Consider the following 24222-nt stretch of genomic DNA (forward strand, 5'->3'; position numbering starts at 1 on the left):
TATCATACTGTAGTAGGTTTGTCATTCCTGAAGATAATGTATTTTCCAGGAAAAGTGAAAATGCTAATCGTGTATATAACTCTAGGAATGAAACTGGAACATGCGGTTACTCAAGTTGATAAATAATACATGATGCTACCTCTGAGAGCTGAAAGATGCTCTTCTTTACAATATACATACATGACCAATGAACTAGCCCTCACAGACAGTAAGTGCATGCTGGTTATGCGGCCAGATTTATTTTGATTTTCACCTTTCTTTAGTACCTTTTCTGTGCCAATTTGCTGACCATGTTGATGTTGGTGACATGTATTGAGGGAGATGATGTAGTTCACTGTGTGGTTTAACACAAAACTAGACGGTTTTCACTTTATCTACAAGGAACAGCTACCTCGTCGACTTGGAAAATTATCTTTTAACTTGACAAACATCATATGTGTGATTCATAAGGTTCAAATGGGAGGGAAGTGAGGGTTCACCTTAGCAAATTTACACTTACAATGTTTGAGTGTGGTGGGTTCATGTGCGTCACACCCACAAACGTGCTCCAATATTATCGAGCAGTGCATTGTGGGATTTCAAAATGGAGTCCCTGCAGCGGCTGACAGGCGCGATGCCCTGTGTTATGTAGCCGACACACTGCCGTTAGCTGGCGGAATATCCTCTTGTCTTCACGCCTTACACACTCCCGTGACATTACACACTATGGGGGTTTGGTGTATCGCCAGAGGTGCGTTCACGTCCGCCGGTTGTCTCGGTGTTTACGCCGGGAAATACACCGGTCGGCATTTGTGCGTCACGTTCCTCTCCGGGGGTTCAGCTCCAGTCGGGACCCGTGTCAGGAGGTATAGCCAGGAGCCAGGTCACGGGAGAGATGTCCCCGGACGGTTCGTGTGCTACCACCTGCCTCACAGGACCTTGGTCAAGATCCAGGGAGCAGACACAAGCCCGTTTCTTCAGGGGATCATAACCAATGACATGGAGCTGCTGGAGGAGCCGGGAACCACAGCCATGTACTCACACATGCTAAATGTACAGGGAAGGACACTGTATGACATCATATTGTACAGGTACAGTAATACTTCACTACACCGTCTAAACCCATGTTCATGTTCATGTTGTCAGTTAACACCAGGGAGAGACTGCTTATCTCGTTATGCAGACGCTGGCACAAACTGTACACAAACACACCCTTAGGTTTAAGTTCTCTTGTTCAGCCAAATTGAAAGACAGTCCAACATTGAGGTCAGTGAAATGAAGAAGACCTGTTTTTACATTTGATGCACAAGTTGTATTAACTTTAGTAGTAAATTAAAGATGTCAAGCTGTGTCTGAATCGTCCGGAGAAGTGTGTCCTCAGTTGTGACCCCATGTTGACAAACCTACATCAACAGATTATAATACCAGATTAGAGATTAATTATGTCAATAACAGATTGAAGGTGCATTACGTAGTAGTAGAGAACACACTCCAACTACAACTACATGGTGCACTTTAAAACCTTACTATGCCTTACAGCTACACATCCTCAAACTGATCCTTTAAACTGTTACGCGTCCTGTGTTAAGTCTCAGCCTGACATACTTTTCAACAGGACATGGCATTCACCAAAAATAGGGAAGTGAGGTGCTTTCAAAATGCTTTTACACCAACGTTTTAAATCAGTTGTACTTTTTTGAATTGTCGGAGAAACGTTAGATATAGATACTTCCATGTTCACTTTCAACTAAGCCAAATTAAAGGACACTACACCTGAATGAAAACAAATTAATAAAGAAGTGAGATGGTGTCAAAAAGCTGTTGTATTAAGGCTTGAAAGCACTATTTTTCACTGATAGCTATTTGTGATAAAGGTACCTAGTCTGTAGAGATGGTGTGTTTTCTTATTTGCAGGAAACCTGAGCAGTAATGACAATGACAGAGACAACAATCTCATGCTAGATGAACTTTTAAAGGACGTGTACATATCTAATTCCAGCAGATACTAGTTTGTCGTAGCTTGTCAGCTTATTTGTTTTCTGAACTTGATTATTGTGAACTAACTAAATTGTTATATAAATGTGTTTTTCCTTGTGTTGTCTTTGTATGTTGATCTGTTACCTCTGATGTATAGTTCACTTCCTTGTGAGTTGTAGAGTTGTATTTATGGATTGGGTAAACTGGCATTAACTGGCATTTTGGCATTAATAAAGTTTTCTAAATCTAAAGAGACACTAGCATGATTAGTGGAAACTCTACCTGTCAATATACCTAGAAATAATTGCACAATGTGAAAGTATGTTTTAACACTACAATTAATAGATTCTATGATTTTATGGTGATTTTTCTTTTTTTTTTAATAACTCACTAAACCTGCTGTATTTCTTTTCAGTCTGAGAGAAGCTAATGCAGGACCTGGTGTTTTCCTGGAGTGCGACCACACAATTAAAGACTCGATCTTGAGACATTTGAAGATGTACAAGATCCGCAGAAAGGTCAACATAAGCCCCTGTCCAGAGCTTTCTGTTTGGGCGGTGCTTCCCAAGCAGAAGAATGCAGGTCAAGAGGCCAGTAAACCGGAGCTCTTGTCTCCAGACAAAGCTCTGGTATGGGAGACTGATCCTCGAACTCGGGAAATGGGCTGTAGATTGGTGTTGGACAGTCAAGTAGATCCCTTGGATATCATTGCGTCATGTCAGAAAGGCGACACAGAGGAGTATCATCGACATCGATATGCAATAGGTAAGACTACAACACGCGTAGGTCGTGTCGAAAGACAAACGAAGGAGGATTTGCATGCACAGTTTTGTTTATCTCCTCTGCTGTCACTGTCTAGGACTTCCTGAGGGAGTGAAGGACCTCCCCCCTGGAGTGGCGCTACCACTTGAGTCAAATCTCGTCTACATGCAGGGCATCAGCTTCAGCAAGGGCTGTTACATTGGCCAGGAGCTCACAGCCAGGACTCATCACACTGGCGTGGTTCGGAAACGCCTGATGCCAGTACGCCTGTCAGCTCCAGTTCAAGACCTCGAGGAAGGAGCTGCGCTGCAGACAGAGTCGGGCAAGCCAGCTGGGAAGCACCGAGCGGGAGTCGGAGAGCTGGGTCTGAGCCTAATCCGCATCGCTCATGCCAAAGAGGTACTGATGCTCAAATCTTCAGACGATGCCACCGTGACACTTGAGGCCTCCGTGCCAGACTGGTGGCCTCAAGACGTGAAAATCAACTGAAGAGGATGTTTCACAGCTCCCTCAAATGTGGCATGCATCACATCTGACAAGACTTCTCATTGACAGAACCCCCAAGTACAGTATGCTTACACTGTCATTGCTTAGCAGCTGTGTAGCACTAATGCATATTTGTGAGTATCTTTGTTTTGTTTGCAATAAAAGACAGTGATTTTTCCCAAAATTGTAAAGCATAATTTACCACAGAATTATGCTGTAACAAATCAATTGCAGCATTAAACGGGATAAACCAACTGTGAATGATATTGGTTCTTGTTGAATAAATATGCACAACAGCGACACAAAAACTCAAATCAGCTTGTGGATTTTTTTTTATTTAACCATTTTATCTTTCAGTGCAAAAAAACAAATTCCAAGCATTCACAAGCAACATTTGAGACTGCATTTCATCTCAAAACAAAAAGGCATAGAACACCATCATCATCTTTTTTTGCACCTTACAAATTGGCACTTTGCATTCAAGCTATCTCCAGGTGATAATTACATTATTGGGACACCACTGACTGAATGGCTTACTCCTGATAAAGGAGATGCTGCCCCCTTGTGGATTGTATAGTGTCCCGAATTTGCTGTAACATGGTTTCCGGCTGCAGAGTCAAAGCTGAGTGATCGAGCCGCTTAAAGTCTTCGTTGCAGAGAAGGCATTCAATTATGTGGGCCACTCTTTGTAGGTCAAAGGCAGCGTGGTAAGGTCCGAGTGTGGTGAGGGTCTCTGAGAGATGCCGTGGGTAATCAGAGGAATCTCCAGAGGAACACGCGTTCAGGAAAGTCATTCGGTTTCCAGCAATGATTTTCAGGAACGAGGCGAATTCTCCATAGTTGATACCAGAGCAGGCCTTCATGATGACCTGAAAAGTAAGAAACAGCCATGACTTGACACCTGACGTAACAAACATTCATGGAAATGTCATGTTTCTTTAAAACATGCAGGCTGAACAGTCTTATCACTCAAGTACCTGGCAGTGCTGATGCCACGAGTCCATTGTGTTTCTCCACTCATTTATCTCTTTTTGAACAGACGATAGCTCATTCTGAAGGAACTGCCACATGATATCTATGTTGCAGCCATTCAACCAGTTATGATTAATAGAGATGGTGTCCTCCTGTCAGACAGTAGGTAGAGAGAAGTCCTATGTTATAAGATTAAAGATTACAATGTATAATAAGTCATTCAGATTTTCTCTAACCTTTACAGCTCTCACCAGATTGTAAACTTGATGGTGCCAGCCACTGGGAACGAAAATGATTTCACCTGCCTCTTGAATTATTTCAAGAGGTTGACAGGCTTCTTCGGAGTGTGGGAAAAGGCCTCTGTCTCGAAGTTCAGCTGACGTTACATCGTAAGGGAGGTTGCCGTGAGTGTCGCGTAAAAACTCCTCTTGACCCGGAGGGTACAGGAGCCATTTCTTTCTGCCACAAATGTTTGCAGACCAGCTGTAAGAGCGGAACACGTCAGCGTGGAACGGGGTCCTGGTGATGACAAAAGTACATCATAATGTATGAAAAATCAAAAACAAAATAACAAAGGATATTGAGATTACTTTTATCTGGGTTCTGCAAATGTCTGATTTTTTTCACACCATGAGCCTTTGGGTCCCATGTAGACAAACCGGTAGTCGTCCACTTCAAGCGTATCCCAGTATTCATTTAGCCAGTCAGAAGAAAAGAAGACTGGTGTGGTGTAAACATTGTGTTCTGGAAAGTCCCTATTGAATAATAACATCAAAATCACCATGGGTGGTTGATTATTTAGCATGTTGTTCTGTATGAAAAAAAGTATTGTTTAATCAGCATTGACTGATACCTTGACATGTGCCAGTCTTTAAGATAGAGACATCCTTTAGGCGATGAGTGGCCATTCTGGATGTACTCCTTCCAGTAGTGTATAAATTCTTTGAAAGGCATAACTTGTTTAGGATTCGCATTGTATTCCTTTGCATTGCAGTTTGCAACAGGAACAGGAGTCTCGTCTGTAATGAAAAGGAAATAAATGACAGAAGATGACAGCAGTCATTGCAGCAGTTGCCTTACGATATATAGTAGTTGGTTAAAGGATAAGTACACCCAAACCGAAAAATCCGCCATTTTTACTTATGCCAATGGAAAGTGCAGGGACATTTGTAGTCCACAAAACTTTTCTGGAGCTTCACAGTAAAACAGCGTTCCAAAACAACCAAAGTAGATGGGGATTTGTTTTAAAACTTAACAAAATCAACCAAAGAAACACATATAATTGCTTTATGCCGCTCATCCGCAGTAATCCAAGTCTCTGGAAGCCCCAAGATCCCAATTTGACACCCACGCAGCAGCTACAGTCAAGATTTCAGCTAATAAACGTGTGTAAAAAAAAGAAAGAAAGAAAGAAAGAAAGAAAAAGAAAACCATTCTTAAATAAATTTGGGAATTATATCAGATGAGCTGTATAGATTGTTTTGTTGTTTCAGCTCTTTTCTTTACATCTTAAAACAAGTCCCCATATTCTTAAGGTGTTTCAGAGCATGTGGTAAAAGCTGTTTTGCTGTGAAGCCGCAAAAGTCCTCTGTTGAAACTTCACTCAATGTTCAGTCTGCATCGGGGTCAGAGTAGATACTGACTCAATATTCATTTTGGGGTGAATTCATCCTTTAACGCATTAGACATAAAACTGTTATTTACCAAACTCTTGCAGCAGCTTCTGGAAATTAGGCTTCCCCTCCTCAGACACCCACTGTTTCCTACACTTCCAGTCCTCTGTAAACCTCCTTGAAAACATACAGGGGTGATTGGGGAGCAGGTATTTCTTGAAAAACTTAGAATAGCTCAGCTCCTTGTCGATGTAATCCACAAAATGTGAAGACCAGAACTGTTCGTACGACTGTCTGGGTATTTTGACCAGGCTGCAGCAGTTACGGTACGCCTCCCTGTCCATGATGGTAAACAAGACCTCGGCTAGCTTGGCTTAGCTTAGCTAGCTGTCACCGCTTTGACAGCAAGAAAACGGTGAGGAGAAGCTAGCGAGTCGACTGGATTGGCATTACATAGCGCACATATTTTCAGTTTTGCAGTCCAGCTTTGTCTAAACAAGGCTAGAAAACTGCAATCATGCTAAAACCAATTTTTTTTCCTGTGTTGACAACAAGTCGCTGCATCTCGAAGATTGCAGGTTATGACTCCTGAACGACGCACATAAAATACAGCCGCCGCTGTTGAACTAATTATTACCACTACTGCCTATATTAACGTTACTATAGATCCAATGCTAATTCTGCTTGTTAAAACAGATAATTCAGAAACCGCCGTCCGAGCTAGCAATCATTATTTTTTGCAAAACCTTGTCGTGATAGCCTTTTCTGACCGCAGCGTTTTCACGTCGGACAGTAAATACAGCCGCACTTGTGCGTGACGTCACTTCCGTAATAAACAGCATCGCTACTGAGAACAGTATGAGGTAACGTAATGCTCAACCCGACAGGAAAATGTCGTTTAATGTGCTGTGGGACGAATATAACTTCACCAGAAAGCAGTGACACATGTTAAGAGGATTTATAACGTAAGAATGACGCACTCGTAATACAGTCAGCTGGATAGAAAGCTGCCAGTGAACGCCTCATCTGAGCTCATCTGCAAACTGGATCTGTTATTATTAAGTATGTTCGCCGCCAGGACAAGGAGATTATGCAGTATAATGTATTTAAGTCGTAACTGTAGTATGAAACAGCAACAATGTGCGTGTGTGTGTGGAACATTTGTAATATTTAAGCTTATCTGTCCCTCCAGGTCATAAAGTCTATCTCCTTTCACAATGAGCCGGGACGTCCCCATCCACAGCTGGCCCGGCTCCTATTACATCAACAGTGAGAAGAAGTGGGAAAATGGCACCCTGTCCCTCACCAGGACCACGGTGCGCTTCGTCTCTAACCAGAGCAAGGAGAGCCTCGCCAGCTTCCGCCTCTCCAGGATCATGGAGATCAAGATGGAGTCGTCCAGCTTCATCTTCAGCACTCTCACTGTGCTTGAAGAGGGCAATGTGAAGCACTGGTTTGGCTCCCTTAAACCCAACAGGGTGGTGGTTTATAATGTGTTGGAGCATTTCTGGAGAGAACGCCTTCTGTCCCCGAGCTCAGAGGTCCGGGGGGCAGAATGTCAACCCTCCAAAGGCAGGGAGCTGATCAGCTTGGTGGCAGGGGCCCAGAGAAGACTGGAGGACACAGGCAGAGTCCTCAGCCACCAAGGAGAGCAATTTGATGACATGATGCAGGGACTGGAGAAGATTGACTCAGATCTGGGCGTGGCTGATAAGTAATTATCTAAAATGTGTCCTGACTTGCTCTGACTGCTCTAACTAAACAAACCTGATGTATTAGTTAAACAAGTCACACACTTTCATGACTTCTTCCTTCCTCTTTGTCTCCACCACAGACTGTTGTCAGAGCTGGAGTCTCCCTCCTGGTGGCCTTTTGGTAAACTCCCCTGGAGGGCTCAGCAGGAGGCCAAAGCTGAGGACGCCGCAAGGGCTGCAGTTGCAGCTGCTGCTGCGGCTAGCAAAGAGTCCAGTAGAAATAGGGTGATTGCAAGCATCCCGGCTGTGGTGACCAAAGGTGGGGATTCAGACTTAAAACCTGGATGCCTGCTGGTGTTGGTGTCCTCACTGGAGGTGCGAGACACAAACTGCCAACTCCTTCACCGCTTCGAGCGGAACGAAATCGACGAAATCAGAGTGCACAGTCCTTATGAGATCACTGTTAGACAACGGTTTATTGGGAAGCCAGATATATGCTACAGGTTCCTGTCTGCCAAGATGCCAGAGGCCATGGCAGTGTTAGAGATGCAGTACAAGAAGAAGGTGGAGTTCACTAGTGAATACAACGCTTTCAGGGCAACTCCAGTTTCATCTCCATGTGACGCAGAAGGGCGAAGCTGGAATGAAGGTAAGGAACAGATCATATCAACAAAGTCTTCCTTGTTTCAGTTTCCATGTCTTGAAAAAAAAATGACCACTGAGTGGCAGTAAAGCTCTATGTTTCCCCCTCTGTATATTTATAGGTGTAGCCACATGTCAAAACATTTCATCCACAGTTATTGGTGTCTCTCCTTGACAGAAATGTGTTTTGATGAGTCACTTCATCCTGATTGCCTCAGTCGCTTTCAGTTTACTGTCTGGTTTCCTTGTAAACAACATATGCACTCTGCACTTTTTCACCATCTCCACCCATGGAGTCAGGTTTGCAGCAGGGGTGCCAAGAGACAGAGCTGCCACTGGAGGTCCCAGCAGGAGAACTGTCCCAGTTGCAGGTGCAAGTCCTCCAGCCATGTGTCAGCGAGGCTGAGGCCCAGGAACTCAAACAGGTGAGAACTGTAGGAATCTATGACGTCCACCAATGTGGCATTTATGATTTTCTTATTTTCTTATATATATTTATATTTTATAATAAAAAACTCTTTGGTTTTAGTAACGTGTATTTTCATAGTTCCATTCCAAACCTCAATTCACCATAATGATTTTAATTTTTTATCCTGTATATTTAAAATGTTATTCAGTGAGACCACAAACCAAAGTCCATCCTGGTTTTAAGAGAGGGAAAGAAACCTGTTCTGTCATTTGGTCAGACTTTACAACGTCTTTCCATTCAGAAAGCTAGCAACACCGAGAAATGTTACAGACACGGTCTGTGGTGGCAAGACCTACACAGTGACGCAAATCCAAACCTATGATTCAGACTTTTTTTTTTTTGTATGTGACACACTTTTCCAGGTAAGACATTTCATGTCAAATCATTTCAGGTGACTACTTATTTTCATTTCAACCTATAGTTAAACATCATATACGGTATTTAGTCTAATGAATGGATGTAGACTTAAATTAAAGCTTGTTGATGTAGGTTCGAGACATTAATGTGAACACCTTCGACACAGAAGGTACAAAATCATCATTGCAATCACTGAGACGAACGTGGGACGTACCGGGGTAAATACTGTAGGAGCCATGTGCTTTTGACAATTGTGTCTTTTGTTTCTATTGCAGTTTGTTGTTTTCTGAAAGTGTCATTTCTATATCTTGGCACTTCACTGGTGCCAGCCAATTTATCTGTCAGGCTCTAAGCACTTTGTTGTTAGATGGCTCTGATTGAAAATATTTCTGAAAGGATAATAATGAAACTAACAAACTAACTATTTATGGCTGACTAAGTACTGGGCACTTCCTTATAAGACCCACCTTTTGTTGCAGTGTTATCCACTGTGGTTTTTGTAACATAAAAGCCTACTTCATGGTACATTGTTTTGTCTACCCACTGCATAGATCATATCTTGAACGAGGCATAGCTAACACTGTATACCTAATATTTATTTAATTATTGTGTGTAATAACAATGTGCAGTGTTTCAGTGTTTTGTTTTTTCTGTGTCTGTATAATCATTTTTCAAACACATTTATCATCGCAGGAACAGAATCGGGCCAGTCATACAGGTCGGCTCGTCTATTGTGTTTGTAAATGGCGTATTGTCTGCAGCTGATAATGCCTCAAACTTCAAAGGCTGCCAATTTGGGCTTAATGCTACACTGCTGGACACACCCTACTCCAAATGTAATTCATGTCCAGATTAGAATCTACAGTGGGGCTACCTCCACAGACAGTCCCTCAGTTTCATGTCCTGCCCTAAGTGCTTTAGCAAATATTCCCCTTTGTCTAAGCGTTATTATAAAAGTATTATCATCTGTGGCTGGAAATTCCTACTTGTCAACAGTTCAAACACGTAAGAACGATGAAGCATTTTTTCGATTTCATTCGCTGTTTTTCTCTGTTAACACACAGTTCTGAAATCACCCAACTCACACACAAGACACTCAGCATTTTCGCTCATGTATTTTTTCCATTAGCTCTAGCCTAAATGTTTAATTTTAGGGGTTTTCTACTTGACTTGAGTCCTCGAACCATCGCATAAGCAGCAGCTAAAAATATTCATTTTTGGTGTTTTTCTATGACACACCAAACTCCTGCGAATGTTAACTGCGAGGTGTGATTCAGTCATGTTCTCCCTGATGAAATTGTGAAGTCGCAGGCCCAAGTGAGTGAATACAGTTGTTCCACGGTGTGTATTGACATACTATCTGTTTTTCAAACTGCTGTCTGGAACTGTTTCTGCACTCAGCTGCAATGTCCAGTGAAAACTGACATAATGTCCGTGTGTGTGTGTGTGTGTGTGTGTGTGTGAGAGAGAGAGAGAGAGCAAGAAAGCACACGTGTAGCATAACATAATATTAGTTTAGAAACCATGGTGGTGGGGTTTGGAGGAGTGTTTATTAGGTTTTGCTTGGCACATTGTCGTATATTTAAGTTGTTCCATCAACCATAACATACACAGTTGTTGGACTACGGAGATGTAGTCACAGTAACCCACAGAGAGCAGAAAACAGTATTGTATGATATCAGTGATCCCAGGAGATAAGCCAAGACTTCATACGCTGCATAATATGAGCTATTATCATATCTGCCACGTGAGCAGCTGTTATTGAATCACGGTTGGTGTTGAATTGTAAAGCTTGCAGATGTTGAGCAGGAGGCGATTGTCTTTTTGTCAAAGGGAGAATAAAAACTGAATGAAATGAAAATTTCCCTGTCATCTACTCCTCGTTCCCTGTTCTCACTAACACACTCTCTTTCTAACTCCCTGACCCTGTCTTTACACCTCTCCACATATGGTCCGCATGTTTTCCACCCCGCGACTGCTTACCAAATTTCTATACATTTCAGTATTTAATCTTCTTTTATTTGTGTCCTGCTCCTCAGTTGTCCGTGCGCAGTGAGGGCCGGTGTCTAATTACTTAAACAAATGATTGTGTGTGTGAGTACTGGACTGTGTGTGTTCTGCAGATGCTGATGCAGCTGAAGAACCTCGCCCTGGAGGCAGAGACAGAGCTGGAAAGACAAGATGAAGTTCTGGACGTCCTGACGAGCTCCACTGACCGATCCACCATGCACATAGAGAAGCACACCTGCCGCATGAAGAGACTGCTGTAGCTTAGCCGTCCAGCAGACACGATGCTGTCAGCACGTCCTCCCTGAGAAATGCACTGTAAGTTTCCTTATTGTCCTCATAGGATTGGAGCAGTGTGAGAACACTGAAATAGAGCAGTAGGGGTTGCATTTATGGTCAGTGATCTCTGGGATGTGCATTTCTACATAAATATATGAAAATCAACATATTTTTAAATGTGTTCTGAACAGTGGTTCTTTCTTTTAGACAGTAGTTTTTCTTTGTATGTTATTCAGTTATTTGAAACAATTCAGACATGTGTGACTGAGATAAATGACCCCTCTACAGCACCGAGTGGTTGTGGCTAGTACTGTTAACATTACGTTTGTCTTTGATGGTATGAGCTGCATAGCTGACATTTTAAATGCACATTTTCTTGTATTTCATGTTCTTAGTTGCCATGTGGACAATATTCTTGGTTGAAATCGTAAGAAAGGAGGGTAGGAATGAAGAAAGAAAGAAAAAGAAAGAAAAAGAAAGAAAGAAAGAAAGAAAGAAAGAAAGAAAGAAAGAATAGTTGTTGGTATTTTACCAAAGTGTACACCTGATTGCCACAGAGGACAACAAATTCACCAAGCATGAGGTTCAGTGTGCGGTCATGGTGCTCATGGCTCAGCTCAACTGACTGAATGGAACCCCACAGGTGTTCATGGTGGGAAGCCGGTGCAGGATCACATTAATGTTGCAACTGTACGGTAGCTGCACCCATTTCACAGTGTACACAGTATGACACAGTTTATGATGATGGCAGATGTTTTGTTTGTCCGTTTGATTGTGTGTTTTGTTTTTTGTGTTTTTATTTATGGAAATGTGATTTTTTTTTTTCAAATAACACTAATACAGTAGAATCCAATACCATAGATATGCATATGTAAACAGTATGATAACTGTCAATTTCTTGTATGTTGATGCAACTCCAGATCACATCCTTCTCTGTGCACTTGTGACTCCCACTGATTGGCTGAGATTTGGGGGAATAGCATGAATCCTCGCTGCATGTCATGCCTGCCGAGTAAAGCAGGCAGATATTTAAAAAAAAAAGATGCTCACTCCTTAAGTACCGGAGGAGACACACGTAGCAGTTTTTAAGTGCAAAACGGATACTGGAAAAGGGAAAAGAAAATAATTAGTCTATTCTCTCTGCACACACAGATTTAAAACAAACAGCATGTTGTTTCCATGTGTGTAACTTGTAAGACAGATGTTGTGGGATAACACAATTTGTAGGAGTGTAGGACAACAGTGATATGATCCTCTACACAGCACAGTTGCCAGTATAAAATGTTCGCATTCTGCATTTCTGCAAACCACAGAAACATTAAAGGTCCCATATTATACTGTTCTTCATCAGTTTCACACAGCTGTCAGAGGTCCAACAACTATTCGATATGTATTGCCCCAAACCCATCCGTGGTCCTGAATTTCAACTGTCTAAAAGTTGTTCTACTGAGCTCTCCTGACAGCAGTCTGTTTCTGTGCCTGCACCTTTAAATGCTAATGAGCTCTGTCTGTCAACACCTATTTTGAGAGCCCTTCCTGCTAGGTCACTCTCAGGGAGAGGATTCCCCTTGTGTTAGCAGTAGCATGCGCTAATGTTTACAGTGGATGTATATATGTATGCTATCGCTCGCAGAGATTTTTTCATTCAACCATACCAGTTTGACCCAGAATCGGACCCAGAAGGAGAGGCTCCTGAGTACAGACCCTGTGGCTGCAGCAGGACGTTTCAGAATGGTCAGGGTGTCTGAATAATGTTTGTTTGTTCTATGTGTTTTTACAGTTGCTGCCATGTAGCTAATAGCTAACAGCTAGCGAAAGCTGTGTTTGTCTCCAACACAGTCTCCAAACTCTTTGACACTGTTCGCATCATCTCAGTCTCAAGTCTGCACGTTTTCATACTTTTTACTGTGACAACCAAGCTCCATCATAATAATATTAACATTAAACTCACTTCCAAACCCACTGCATAGAGAACCGAAGCAGAGCTAACTAGTTAGCCAGTTTCCAGCAGACATCATCATACTCGTAGCCAACTGTAAATACTATCTAACCGCGGTGACACTTATCGCTGGCTCTGGTGCAGTTGCTGGGTCCGGTATGGTTGGGACTGATATCCTTGTATGAGGGTCAGTGTCGAGGCAAAGCCAGCTTTGAATTGACCCTCGTTACTGAAGCAGTCTGATGTGAAGTGGTTAGCACACACACACAAGCTGACACGAACCGCAGCCAGCATGTTGTCGTTAAAAATTAAACACAACCACTGTCTCTTCTGTTGTTCTGTGGCTGGGACAGAATATAGGCACTTATGTTGATTTTTACAACCCCAACAACCGAGCTATTTTCGTGACTATCTGTGAGCGATGACATTGTGAAACACTGCTGTCTCACTGCTGGACACACCGAACTTCACCTCGGGGATGAACGCCCCCTCTCGGATATCTCCTATCACCGCGCAGAGGAGGCCGGCCTATGATAATGACTCCTTTCGTTACGTAATGACAGGAGCAGATTCTGAACAGCCTGTAGGAGTGCCATGTTACCAGTGGGTGGGCTGCAGAGACCATGCAGGAATCACTTCTTTTCCTCATTCTGGGAGTTGGCAGGCTCAGGGAGGACCAGCTTATATATGTAGAGGCCAGAGAAAACGTGTTTTTCATAATATGGGACCTTTAAGTTTGTACTTTTCCATACACGCCAAATGCATATTTTTTTTTCATTCATATGAGCTGAGCTCACTTCTGCCAAAGACCAGGGTTGTTGTTGGGGGTTTTTTTTGCCATTTTTGTTGTGACAAATGGCACTTAACCAGACCTTAAACACAGCATTGTCACAACATGAAATTGAAAATTGAACACAAAGAAATGTAAAAGTTTAATCCTGTCTGAGGTTTGCAAAAAAGTACATCGCCAACATTAACTCTTGCAATTTGGGTTGTGTCAATAGGGTCAAATGGTTTCCCAGTAAAATAACATAGGCTGACAGGTAAAGCTTTCCAGTGTCAACACAACATTAACTTTGTTGACGATGATGTACTGCCATTCCTCCTATTTAGAACCATTTCTGTCCTGATGATTTCTCTCTCAGGTCCTAACTGTTACTTATCCTCTCTGGACACGGTTTCCCCATTGGCTTAATGTTGCATGTCCAAATATTACAGCTCTGTAATGCATCAAGTGGAATCTCCCATATATATGTTTATGTATATATATACATAAAAGCAGAAGACTGTACATGTGTAACTAAGTTCTGATGATAGGCCCTCTCTGTTTTTACATATTATATAGGTCCACAAACACTGTGTATGTTTCGCTAAAGATTGGTACTATTCTACATCTGTATTATCTGTAAATGGCTGAAAAATGTATTGTAATTCCGTGATTTGATTGTGGTTTGTTATCATGGTGATTTGCAATTTGCTGAAATATCTTTACCATGTTTTAAAAATAGGCTTCTTCTTGTCGATGGTAACAAATTTATCTTGACACTGGATATACTGTAACTAAATTATTAGCTCTGTATATGACTGGGAAAGTACATCTGCACATTTCTTATAGCAAACAATAAATGAATAAATGAAGCAACACACCTGGCATTGTACTTTTTGGGATGAATTTGTTTTTATCGGCTTAGAAGTCATTATTGAAAGCAAAATGCAATAAAATTCTCAAATGATCGTAAACTTGATCAGCAGCATTTAGCAAAGACCAGTTGCAGCTGTTTTTAACAAGAAAAAGCTTGGAGTCCACTGTACCACAGCACCAAACGTCAGACAGACAAAGCGAGTGACCAACTGATACTGACACAGATAAAGACCTTGTATTAGCCTCGGTTGGCGGTGGAGACCAACGCAGAGCTAAAGGTGTGGAAATTGAGCTCCAAGGGAATCGTGGCCCAATATTAACAATGCAGAAGGACAGAGTTTGTTTCTATAATACACTAATGTATTTTAAAGAGTATGTTTGTCCCCTGAACCTAACAACATCAATATGGTTGAGTCAGAGTATAGTCTTGGCAGCATCCAGTTTGCTTATTAATGAACTAAAAGATACAACCTTTATTCTATGAGATGGTGTGAAGTAGGTGCTATTTTCACCCCCAGTTTGTGTTGGCTGGAAGATAAATCTTCAACAGGCATCTAAACATGATCTTCAACTATATATTGGGAACATGTGGATCTCACTAGCTGAGCATTTTTTGCTGCCCAGGAAAGGTTCTCAACAACCAATTGACTGAATTCAGCAGAGAACTTGACAATTAGATCCTGGCATAAAATGGCCATTAAAGCCAAAGAAACGTTATTTCAAGAAAAGCTTCAGGAATACACTCCATATTTTACTGTAATTGCTGTTGGAATTATTGGAAAAAGTTTTCCAACTGAAACTTCACACAAATGCCCTCTCAACTTGGAACAACCATTTGGAGGAAATTTTGGTATGCGATTTGCTGAGTTGACGCTGAAGTTGTATAGTCATTGTATCCTTTCTTCTGTGCCTCCTTGTCACTCAAATGCTGGAAACAGCTGTCAACGTCTTGTTTAAATGCTTAGCAGTAAAATGCAAAACAACTTCTTTTTGGCATCCACATTTCTCCCACCTTCCGACATGATGTACACGAGCACCCCAAAGTTGCAAGAACGGCTTCCTAAATCGGCACACAGGACTGTCCAAGGAGCATGTGAATGCAGGGTACGATGAAGACCCACACAAAGGCAAAACATTAGGACATTGATAAAATTTGTAGCCTTGGATCATGTGATCCAGTATACTCTGAGATCAACAGACAGGCTGTCAAGTCCATGGGAAGAGGCTGAAGCATGTTTAACTTCCAACCTCAAACAATATATTAATTGGGAAGAAAAATTAGTTTTCATTAGTTTGGAAGAACTCAGAGGCTCCCCAATCCTAACCAGGCTGCATGTCCTAACAAACAGGCAACGCCCCTCACAGTCGGCTCCCATGTGACAAATTGCAAGACAGAATATCAAAACACTCGCAAATTCGAAACGGATGTTAATTACTGTTTCAGCCGCTGCGCATGCTGTTGTGTGGAAAGGGCTCACTTTATATGCTCTACTATTATAACATCCTGTTGGCACCGGGACCGTTGGCATCGGCTGACCACCCCCGTCGAGCCGCTTTCACCTAAAGGGGGGACTACTTCATGTCAACAGCGGACCAGATTTGATTTGGCAAGTGGCTGAGCACTCAATTATGAATCAGGAAGACGCCTTGCACAGAGGGGTTTGAAAGGAGACCGACAGCCTCACTCAACAGTCTGGTCCCAGTTAGCATGAACTTATCACTTCTATTAAACAAAGCCCACCATGAAAGATGTGAGACTGAAAGCACGAGCACATGGTAACACTAAAGGGACGCCTCGTTATGACATTATGAAAAGTTCTTCCAGCACGGTTGAAACTGTTTTCACTGTCGACTGTTTATTTCTGTTGATCTGAGTGATAAACAGTGAGATTTTGGAAGTCCCAAACTCCAGAAGCACACCACATGGTTATGTGAATTCCAACCCTTAAAAAAGGTTAGGGAAATAGAGCACACACTGGCGTGGTTTTGAAGCAGCCTTGCAATACGAGGAAGTGGTGGCGGTCTCGTCTGACCACAGATACATGAGATCCGGCTTTGCCTTCCTAACGGATGGTATGGAGACACGAGGGATTTTGCTGGCCTTGACTTCCAAGTCTGTTTACTTGATAGTTCTGTGGCGAGCGCTCTCATTCGAGGAGCGTGTCTCCATTGATGGCCAATCAATCAACTCTGGCTGGGAAAAAGGCAGCCCAAGTCTGTGGGCTGCGAGGGCACATGTGTGTTGCTCTGCAGTCCAAAATATGGAGCCATGTGACTGCAGTTCAAATAGACTGGAGTCATCGTCCACAGGAAGATTTTTCTGTTTGTAACTTTGCTCACTCGCTTCTTCTTCTTGTTATATTTGTTTAAATAATGCAGCAATTCGCTTTCCAAGTCATGCTTTTATTTTGATGATGTATGCGTATGTAGCGATGCACGTCAGTTACACACATGAGTAATTGTTGACGTTGAGCAGACCAAGAATTTATCTGCAGCATGTTCAGAGGTTTAACTTCCAATACACGATTAGACTGTGTCTCAGTCTAATGGCCTGATTTTTGACTCACGTCCTGGCTGGCTTCTTACTCGTGCAGGTGTTGCTGGGTTTCCTTTTGCTCAGGGAGTTTCTGGTTTCAGGAAATCAGGCCTGTTGGTTAATGTTAGAACTGGGAGAAAACGTTCCTGGAAGGAAGGTGCTTGAGTCCAACCAGGGGGTGTATATGTAGTCTGCAGCAGAAAGTGATATGACACTCTGCATCAACATCATCGTCTCGTCTCTGGCTATCAGCGCGGTAACATTTTCTCATTTTATTCTACAGGCATAAGTAAACCAGTGGATTTACATTTCACTCTATTTCCTGTGAATATACATTCTTTGCTCATACATTGTTTTGGATTCGGATCCTTCTTTGGTTTAGTCAAACCATAAATATGCTCTGCGTGGCTGTTAATATGGTACTTTCCCAGATGCTGAGCTGCATGATGATATCATGTGCTCCTGCACTTATTGTTATGTTTTCCTTGGTCTTTCAGACGCTCTTTGGTTTTCTGGCTTGTGTTTCACAAACTTTTCTCATTTCTGTGCGACGGAGTTAACAGCTAGGCAGCCAAAACAAACTTGGCTATGGTTTTATACAGTAGTATCAGTCTCAAATCAAATCCAGGTGAAATCCCACATTTACAACCCACCTGAACTCTGCTGAAGCGCTTGCCTTTCTAACGTACACAATTTGTTACGTGCTACTTTTCTTAGTATTATTACTTTTTTAGATGTGATAAGTACTTTCATTTAAGTGATTTGAAGTAAAGTAAAGGTTCATCAAAGAACATATAATTCTAGTCATGTTAACACTGTACTGTACAGGGCATTTCTTATGACTTAAATCAGTTCTCTAGTCCTATAAATTTACACCATCACCCCCAACCAACCCACCCACCAACACCCAATGTTGTTTAACTTGTTTAAAGGTGCAATATGTAAGAATTGGCTTACTGTCAAACAAATGGTGAGAAGTATATCACCTGAGTAACCACTAACTGCTGCTAACTGTAGCTGCTGTTAGCTAGTAGGCTCAATTAACCATACCGGTAGCAGTCATACTGGCTGAGTCTGCCAGGACTGTCACCTCTGGAGGTACAATGTGACTAGGGGCTAGCTGGTTAGTATGCTAACTTCAACGGATACGAGCTCGGTACAACAAAAATACTTCTTTGAGATAACGTCTGAAAACTGTTATTTCTTTAAATCATTTGGTAATTTTTGTTGTTTGAAACTGAGACTCTTACATGCACCTTTAACTATCTTGTTGGCCATGAACTCCAATCACTTTCCAAAACAGTTAAATGCTTTACAAACCATTTATTAAGCAATTGTTTATTGTAAAGTTGCAGCTGAATTTTCATAATACTGAAAAAAGGGTTAACAGTGAAATAACTATTAACCAGAGTTACTAACTCTGAATTTACCTTTTAATGATAGTTATTGTAAAGTGTTCCCATTATTTTAATAAAATCGCACATTGGATTCAGTAGAGGGCAGCAGTGAGTTGCTGATAGTGCCTGTCAAGTTATTGACATCAACAATGATTGGCATCATGTCCTTTAACATTATGTGGGATCAGGTGGTGTACTGTGTTGTCTACAGGGTATGGAGTAAACATGTGAATCCTCGTCTCTCAGCAGATTTGAAGGGGCTGACATCCAAAACATTCTCTCCAAAAACAATTCTCTCTGTTTCCTCCTTTTTCATTTGATTCATATTTGATCCTTGTGGTTAAGACTAATGGCTGCTCTGCACAGTAACAGTTACCAATAACAGAAATGTCTGTGCAGGACCTGTGTATTTTCTTTGGGAACCTGTTTTTTTAAAAATGCTTCCTACTTTTTTTTTTTTTAACACAATGCGAATGATAAGAAAACAACAGTCCTGAGTTGCAACATTGACACATGCGAGGAGTCCTTTTTGTGATGACTGGATTATGTATTCATTAAAACCCCATCTATACCGCTCCACAAACAGGTTGTCAGGCCCTGAGCCAGCTCACACTGCATCAGTACTTTTACAAGCGGGCCCCCCAGAAACCTCCAGCGAGTCTGTTTTTAGTGGCTCTTACTGCAAATGGAAACACTTAGCTCCTACAATAAATTACCCACCCGACTGATGCCACACTGTATGGACCCCCAACTAGTCTCAGACAGACCATGGATTTATATTTCAACATTAAATCCTCTTGGAATCTGGTATGTTATAGTGACTTTGGGTCACATGAGCTGACAAGAGGACAGGAAAAAAGAATTAATCACACGAAGGCTGATGCACTTGCGTGCAGCCTGCAGGGCCGGCGGTTTGATTAAAGTTAAGGATGTCCCTCCCCCCCCTTACCTCGCTGGGGTTGACACTGGGGTCATTTCAGGATAAAAATAGACTTTCTTGGTTACTTATTTTTCCCGATAAGTAAATAGCCATTAGTGCAGCAGGCCAGTGATCTCAAGGGCAACACTAGTGTTCAGTCTAAACTATTGTTTATCCTGCAGCCGGATGATTAAAAGAGACAACGGGGTACAGCAGGCCCTGCTGTTATATAGAGCATCCCCTGCAAAAACAGTAATGATGGTGCTCCTGTGAACACAGTCCAGTCGGGTCAAGTTCAGACACTGTGAAAACATACTTTAAAGCACTTGACTTAAACTTCTGTATTAAATGTCGAGGTGTGTTAGGAAATAAGAGCAGCGTTTAGGACCCTTGCTAAGACTGCCCGTGAAATAATCCTAATTATCATTCCTGTAGACTAAAGTGTTTGACCACCTAGTGATGTAATTGCAGCTGACCAAATAGATTGTTGTTGAAATATTGCCCCGCTGTTATAGCTACGTTGTGACAGCGTTGTGTGTTCACTGAGGGCCGGCGCAACCATAACAAACACAGCTGAATCTGGGGTTTACATTTCAGCAGGATGACGGCGCACGCAGCGTCTGGGTGGAACTTGGGAAAAGGAGCCTGGGCCGGCAGCCTCGTCTGGCTCCCTGCCAGCATGGTAAGAACAGCCTTGACAGTGGGACCTGTGAAGTCATTGTCCAGATGCACCAGTTTTACGAATGTGAATGAATGAATGGACAGCGGTGGTTGTAATGGTGATACTTTATACGAAGTTGGTAAAGCCATGGCAGGACCTTAGATCGGCCCTGTGATGAGGGTGTGGACCATCAAGATTGTGACGTGTTCTTTCGAACAACTACCAAAAGGAAGCCGCCAGTCTAATACCATGGGCTGCCACTTTTGAAGTCAAAACAACCACAAATGGAGAGAATAACTGTAGCCATCTTTGGCCCGAGAATGGGTTTGATTTAGAAACCTCTGTAAACGCTCACTGTCCAGCAGTTTAGCCTTATCCAATGTTCTTTAAAACAAATGAGCCTTAAAGATATTTGCCTGTTTTTACTCGACTGTCTGTTGAAAGATCTTGCCTCTTTAAATTCTTCCACTTCATCGCTGATTTCTCGGAGATGAAAAGTTAACAGCTTAGCCAAAGGCATGCCCATAAGCTCATTCTCTCTTCTTTTTGTGGGTTTATTTCCATAACTGCAAGGAATTTTTGGACAACACCTATTTTGTGGAAACTCCTTCCGCAATCCCAAACGGTTGTCCACGTAACCTCAGGGGAGCAGCCAGCAACTATGTAATTGGAGAAGATTGAGTACACAGAGAGAGAGACCATAGCCTGGTGAGCTATTGAGAAGCTGAAACAAAGATTACCAGATGTTTACCCAGCCTGGCCATATGTGAGGTGGTTACTGAACTTATGTGCAGAATGTGTGAGCGGCAGACAGAAGGAGTATGAACCTTTGACCCAGTGTCCATTACAGGTACAGAAAAAAAAAAACTGCAATGCCGACTGACCGTGAAGCCGATGCAAAACAATGACGTGTTACCCTGTTTGGTTTTCCTCTAAAAGGAAATCTAGTGTTCCTCAGGATATCACTCAGGAATCCCCTTTTTTACTGATGGAAACCATGGAGCCGTCAAAACAGAGCTCTGTAATTCTGCAGCCTGGTTTCAATTAAGGCATCGAATATCAAAGACAATCACTCCCATTTTAATGTGCATTTTTTATGTGTTCTCAGTTTATTTTGCTGGAAAATTTGTGGGTGGAGCACTTGCTAATTGGTATGGAAAACTTGCACCTGTGGTAGACCAATGTTTTGAGAGTCAGAAACATTGAATATTTGCGTTCTTTTCTTGTGAGAAGGAGCCCGACTTCATCCCGACAACAATTCCTGACTGGATTTGACGTGTAAGATTGTCTGGAACAATACAGCTACATGGTGGTTGGCTTTTTTTTTTTTTTTTTAAGATCATTTACAGAGCATTTAACCATTCACTAACCATGCAAGACAGGCACTTAAAACAAAATATACAGTCTTGACAGCACAGTGTTTGATTCCATAAAACTTCAGATGTCAGTAAGGCAGTATTACACTGGTGGTATTAATAGTTAATAGGAATGCCAAGTGCTTTGATTAGACCATCCCGAATTGAGTGTTAACATACATTATGTCATTGTTTTTTCAGCAAACGTCAACCTATTCAACACATCCTGTGTTATGTCATAGCACCACTACACTCTCATGATATACTCTACTCAGCGCAACTTATGTCCAACGCACCCTTCTGAATAAGGGGAATAACAATCTGGCTTATTTGTATTTCTTTAAATCAACCATTCATCTTGGGGAGTGCTAAACCAAGGATACAACAATTGTGACCCTGCAAAATAGTGCTGGGGGAACTTTTCATGCATGTGGGGAAGCAAGATCTGGCATTAAATGCCTTAGTACCAGCAGAAGAAAAGGTAAAAGCTCCTAGCCAATGACATATGCTATACCAACATTCTCCATCCTGTACGCCACGCTAGGTTTGATGTTTGACATTTTCAGCATGTAGGTTGCCGTTGAATTTTCCTACACAGACAGGGATTTTGAGAGCGCTAACACACAAATAGCGCAAGAGAAGAGAATGCTGCCTGAAATGGTCAGCCAATGGCAGGCTTACACCAACAGTCTACATCTGGTGAGGCAGACTGTTCATTTAAAATTCCTCATATCAGCTGTAAGTCCACATCGAGCTTGAAGCCAGAGTTTCCTGTCTATAGACCATATTTACACAGTGGCCATTTTCCTCTCACATCACATTGAGGGTGGGAAGCTCAGATTCATGCTGCCGAGTGCAAGCTACATAACCTTTATCATTTCACAGCTTTAACTGTTTCCTGAGTGATCCACAACTGTAAAGCAACTGTAAAGACAATGGATAGTTTAATCCAGAGGGACATTACACCAGACTTAAAGGTATAACAAGAGCTTTGAGAGCCATTTAGCCTCCATTAGACAACAGCTAACTTTAGCATTCCACCACATTCTAGCTAACGTGACTTCATGATGAGATACTGTGTTAACTCTACACAATTAGGAAAGGAATGAATGAATTCAAAACAAATATCTTAAGAGACATTTGTCTAAACCTGGAAGTGAATTACTAGATGTAATCAAATGGTTCTGTTGGCTAGGAAGTTGTTAAATGCTAACATCAGCTAACAAGCCATCAAATACCTTGTTTTACCTCGAAATATGGCCGAATGTCCCTCCGGATTTTCACAATCCATCACCTTTTCAGTGGTTTCCCTGAGTGTGATGTGGGAGGAAAATGGCCGCCATGTGAATAGGTCTATCTTGTCACAGCTTTGAATCATGACAATCATGGCTGACTCTCTAAAGCACAGGGTGCGCCTCGCAGACATGCTTACTGAGCCGATGTCCCGGCTCTTCTGGTGTGGCTGGCGGCTGTGTTATTGCTCTCCTTCACAGGGTAATGTTTTGGTGTCTTTTGGATGCTAATTTTTGCTATTATGCTAACGTCATCTAACCTCTGGCACCAGTGAGAAATGTTATACTCCTCAGTCCTTTCGCTGAATATGTATATAATAAGCATAATATTTCACAAGAATGGCAGCACAGTAATTTTAGGGTTCTTAAGTTGGCGCTGTTTTTCTGCATGTGTGGGGTGGATCTATCAAGGCATTCCTTCCACTCTGGGGAGAGAGAGAGGTGGAATCACCGGGTCTATATATACGACAAAGTGCGTCACTCCCGGCCCTCCTCTCCTCCTCTGTGGTTTTCAAGACTAGAGGGAGATCTATAAGTTACTGTGGTGTTCTGTCAGTTGTGGTGAGCCCGCCAAATTAGAGGGGTAAATCATTAAATATTCCTTACATCTGCAAACAGGAACATGTCTGATGGGGGTTTCCTGTTTAATAAAACAGCTGGCTGATTTGTATGTGTGTATTTAATGTGTTACACTGGCTGCTAAGTGACTTATGAGCATTCTGATCTCAACTACGTTATCGCTAAGAACAGTCAGACGATGATGATGCAATAAATCCTAGGTGTAGGGTATGAAGGCATTTGTTTGACTCTGATTTTAAACATCCGTTTAAATCATTATGTCAGTGACATACATCATGTAACATGGTACTTATGGTTTCAACGTAAGCCAGTTGTATAACCTACATTAGGTTTGACCACTCAACAATGAATCTGTTTCAGTGGTGGATCAAACTCCAACAAAAACTGTGCTCTCGAAATCCCATATGTTCCGGAGATCCATTGCAGTAACATATTCAGTCCAAAACACGATTCCATGATTAAATGGTGAAAAAATGTCAAAAAACTGTGATAAAGGATGGTTTCTCATGCTTTTTTCTATCAAAAAACTCCGGTCTTTAGGTTGACAGCTCATTTGAGCAGATAGGAGGACCCTCAATGCCCACCCTAGAGCCAATAACAGCAAATGTGTGATCCTGTAGACAAGAGACCCACTCTCTCTTGTTTGTCTTCTCTCATGAGCCATT

At 42.1% G+C, this 24222-nt stretch overlaps 3 protein-coding genes across 6 annotated transcripts; 2 read left to right on the top strand and 1 right to left on the bottom strand.

Annotated features, from left to right (window-relative positions):
* Positions 1-290: 290 nt before the first annotated feature.
* Positions 291-3518, top strand: iba57 (iron-sulfur cluster assembly factor IBA57). The gene is made up of 4 exons (XM_037084133.1): positions 291-298; positions 510-1070; positions 2372-2721; positions 2816-3518. Exons 1-4 carry the CDS (start codon positions 291-293, stop codon positions 3205-3207), a joined length of 1311 nt encoding a protein of 436 aa, XP_036940028.1. The 3' UTR covers positions 3208-3518.
* jmjd4 (jumonji domain containing 4) lies at positions 3519-6563 on the bottom strand. 2 transcript variants are annotated; one of them, XM_037084423.1, is made up of 6 exons: positions 5881-6560; positions 5030-5195; positions 4806-4931; positions 4428-4695; positions 4182-4328; positions 3519-4073 (listed from the first exon to the last, which is right to left on the bottom strand). In XM_037084423.1, the coding sequence occupies exons 1-6, from the start codon at positions 6131-6133 to the stop codon at positions 3738-3740; spliced, it is 1296 nt and encodes a 431-aa protein (XP_036940318.1). In that variant the 5' UTR covers positions 6134-6560; the 3' UTR covers positions 3519-3737. The 2 variants fall into 2 exon arrangements, with proteins under 2 accessions (XP_036940318.1, XP_036940319.1); XM_037084424.1 differs by lacking the exon at positions 4806-4931 and having other exon boundaries at positions 5881-6563.
* A 52-nt stretch (positions 6564-6615) lies between these two features.
* Positions 6616-12907, top strand: snap47 (synaptosome associated protein 47). Of its 3 annotated transcripts, none has more exons than XM_037084426.1 (5): positions 6616-6652; positions 6982-7503; positions 7624-8132; positions 8426-8550; positions 11075-12907. In XM_037084426.1, the coding sequence occupies exons 2-5, from the start codon at positions 7007-7009 to the stop codon at positions 11219-11221; spliced, it is 1278 nt and encodes a 425-aa protein (XP_036940321.1). In that variant the 5' UTR covers positions 6616-6652; positions 6982-7006; the 3' UTR covers positions 11222-12907. The 3 variants fall into 3 exon arrangements, with proteins under 3 accessions (XP_036940321.1, XP_036940322.1, XP_036940320.1); XM_037084427.1 differs by having other exon boundaries at positions 6638-6754; XM_037084425.1 differs by having other exon boundaries at positions 6639-6851.
* Positions 12908-24222: the final 11315 nt, after the last annotated feature.

The sequence above is a fragment of the Acanthopagrus latus genome, chromosome 21 (genome assembly GCF_904848185.1).
Source record: "Acanthopagrus latus isolate v.2019 chromosome 21, fAcaLat1.1, whole genome shotgun sequence".
Classification (NCBI taxonomy): Eukaryota; Metazoa; Chordata; class Actinopteri; order Spariformes; family Sparidae; genus Acanthopagrus; species Acanthopagrus latus.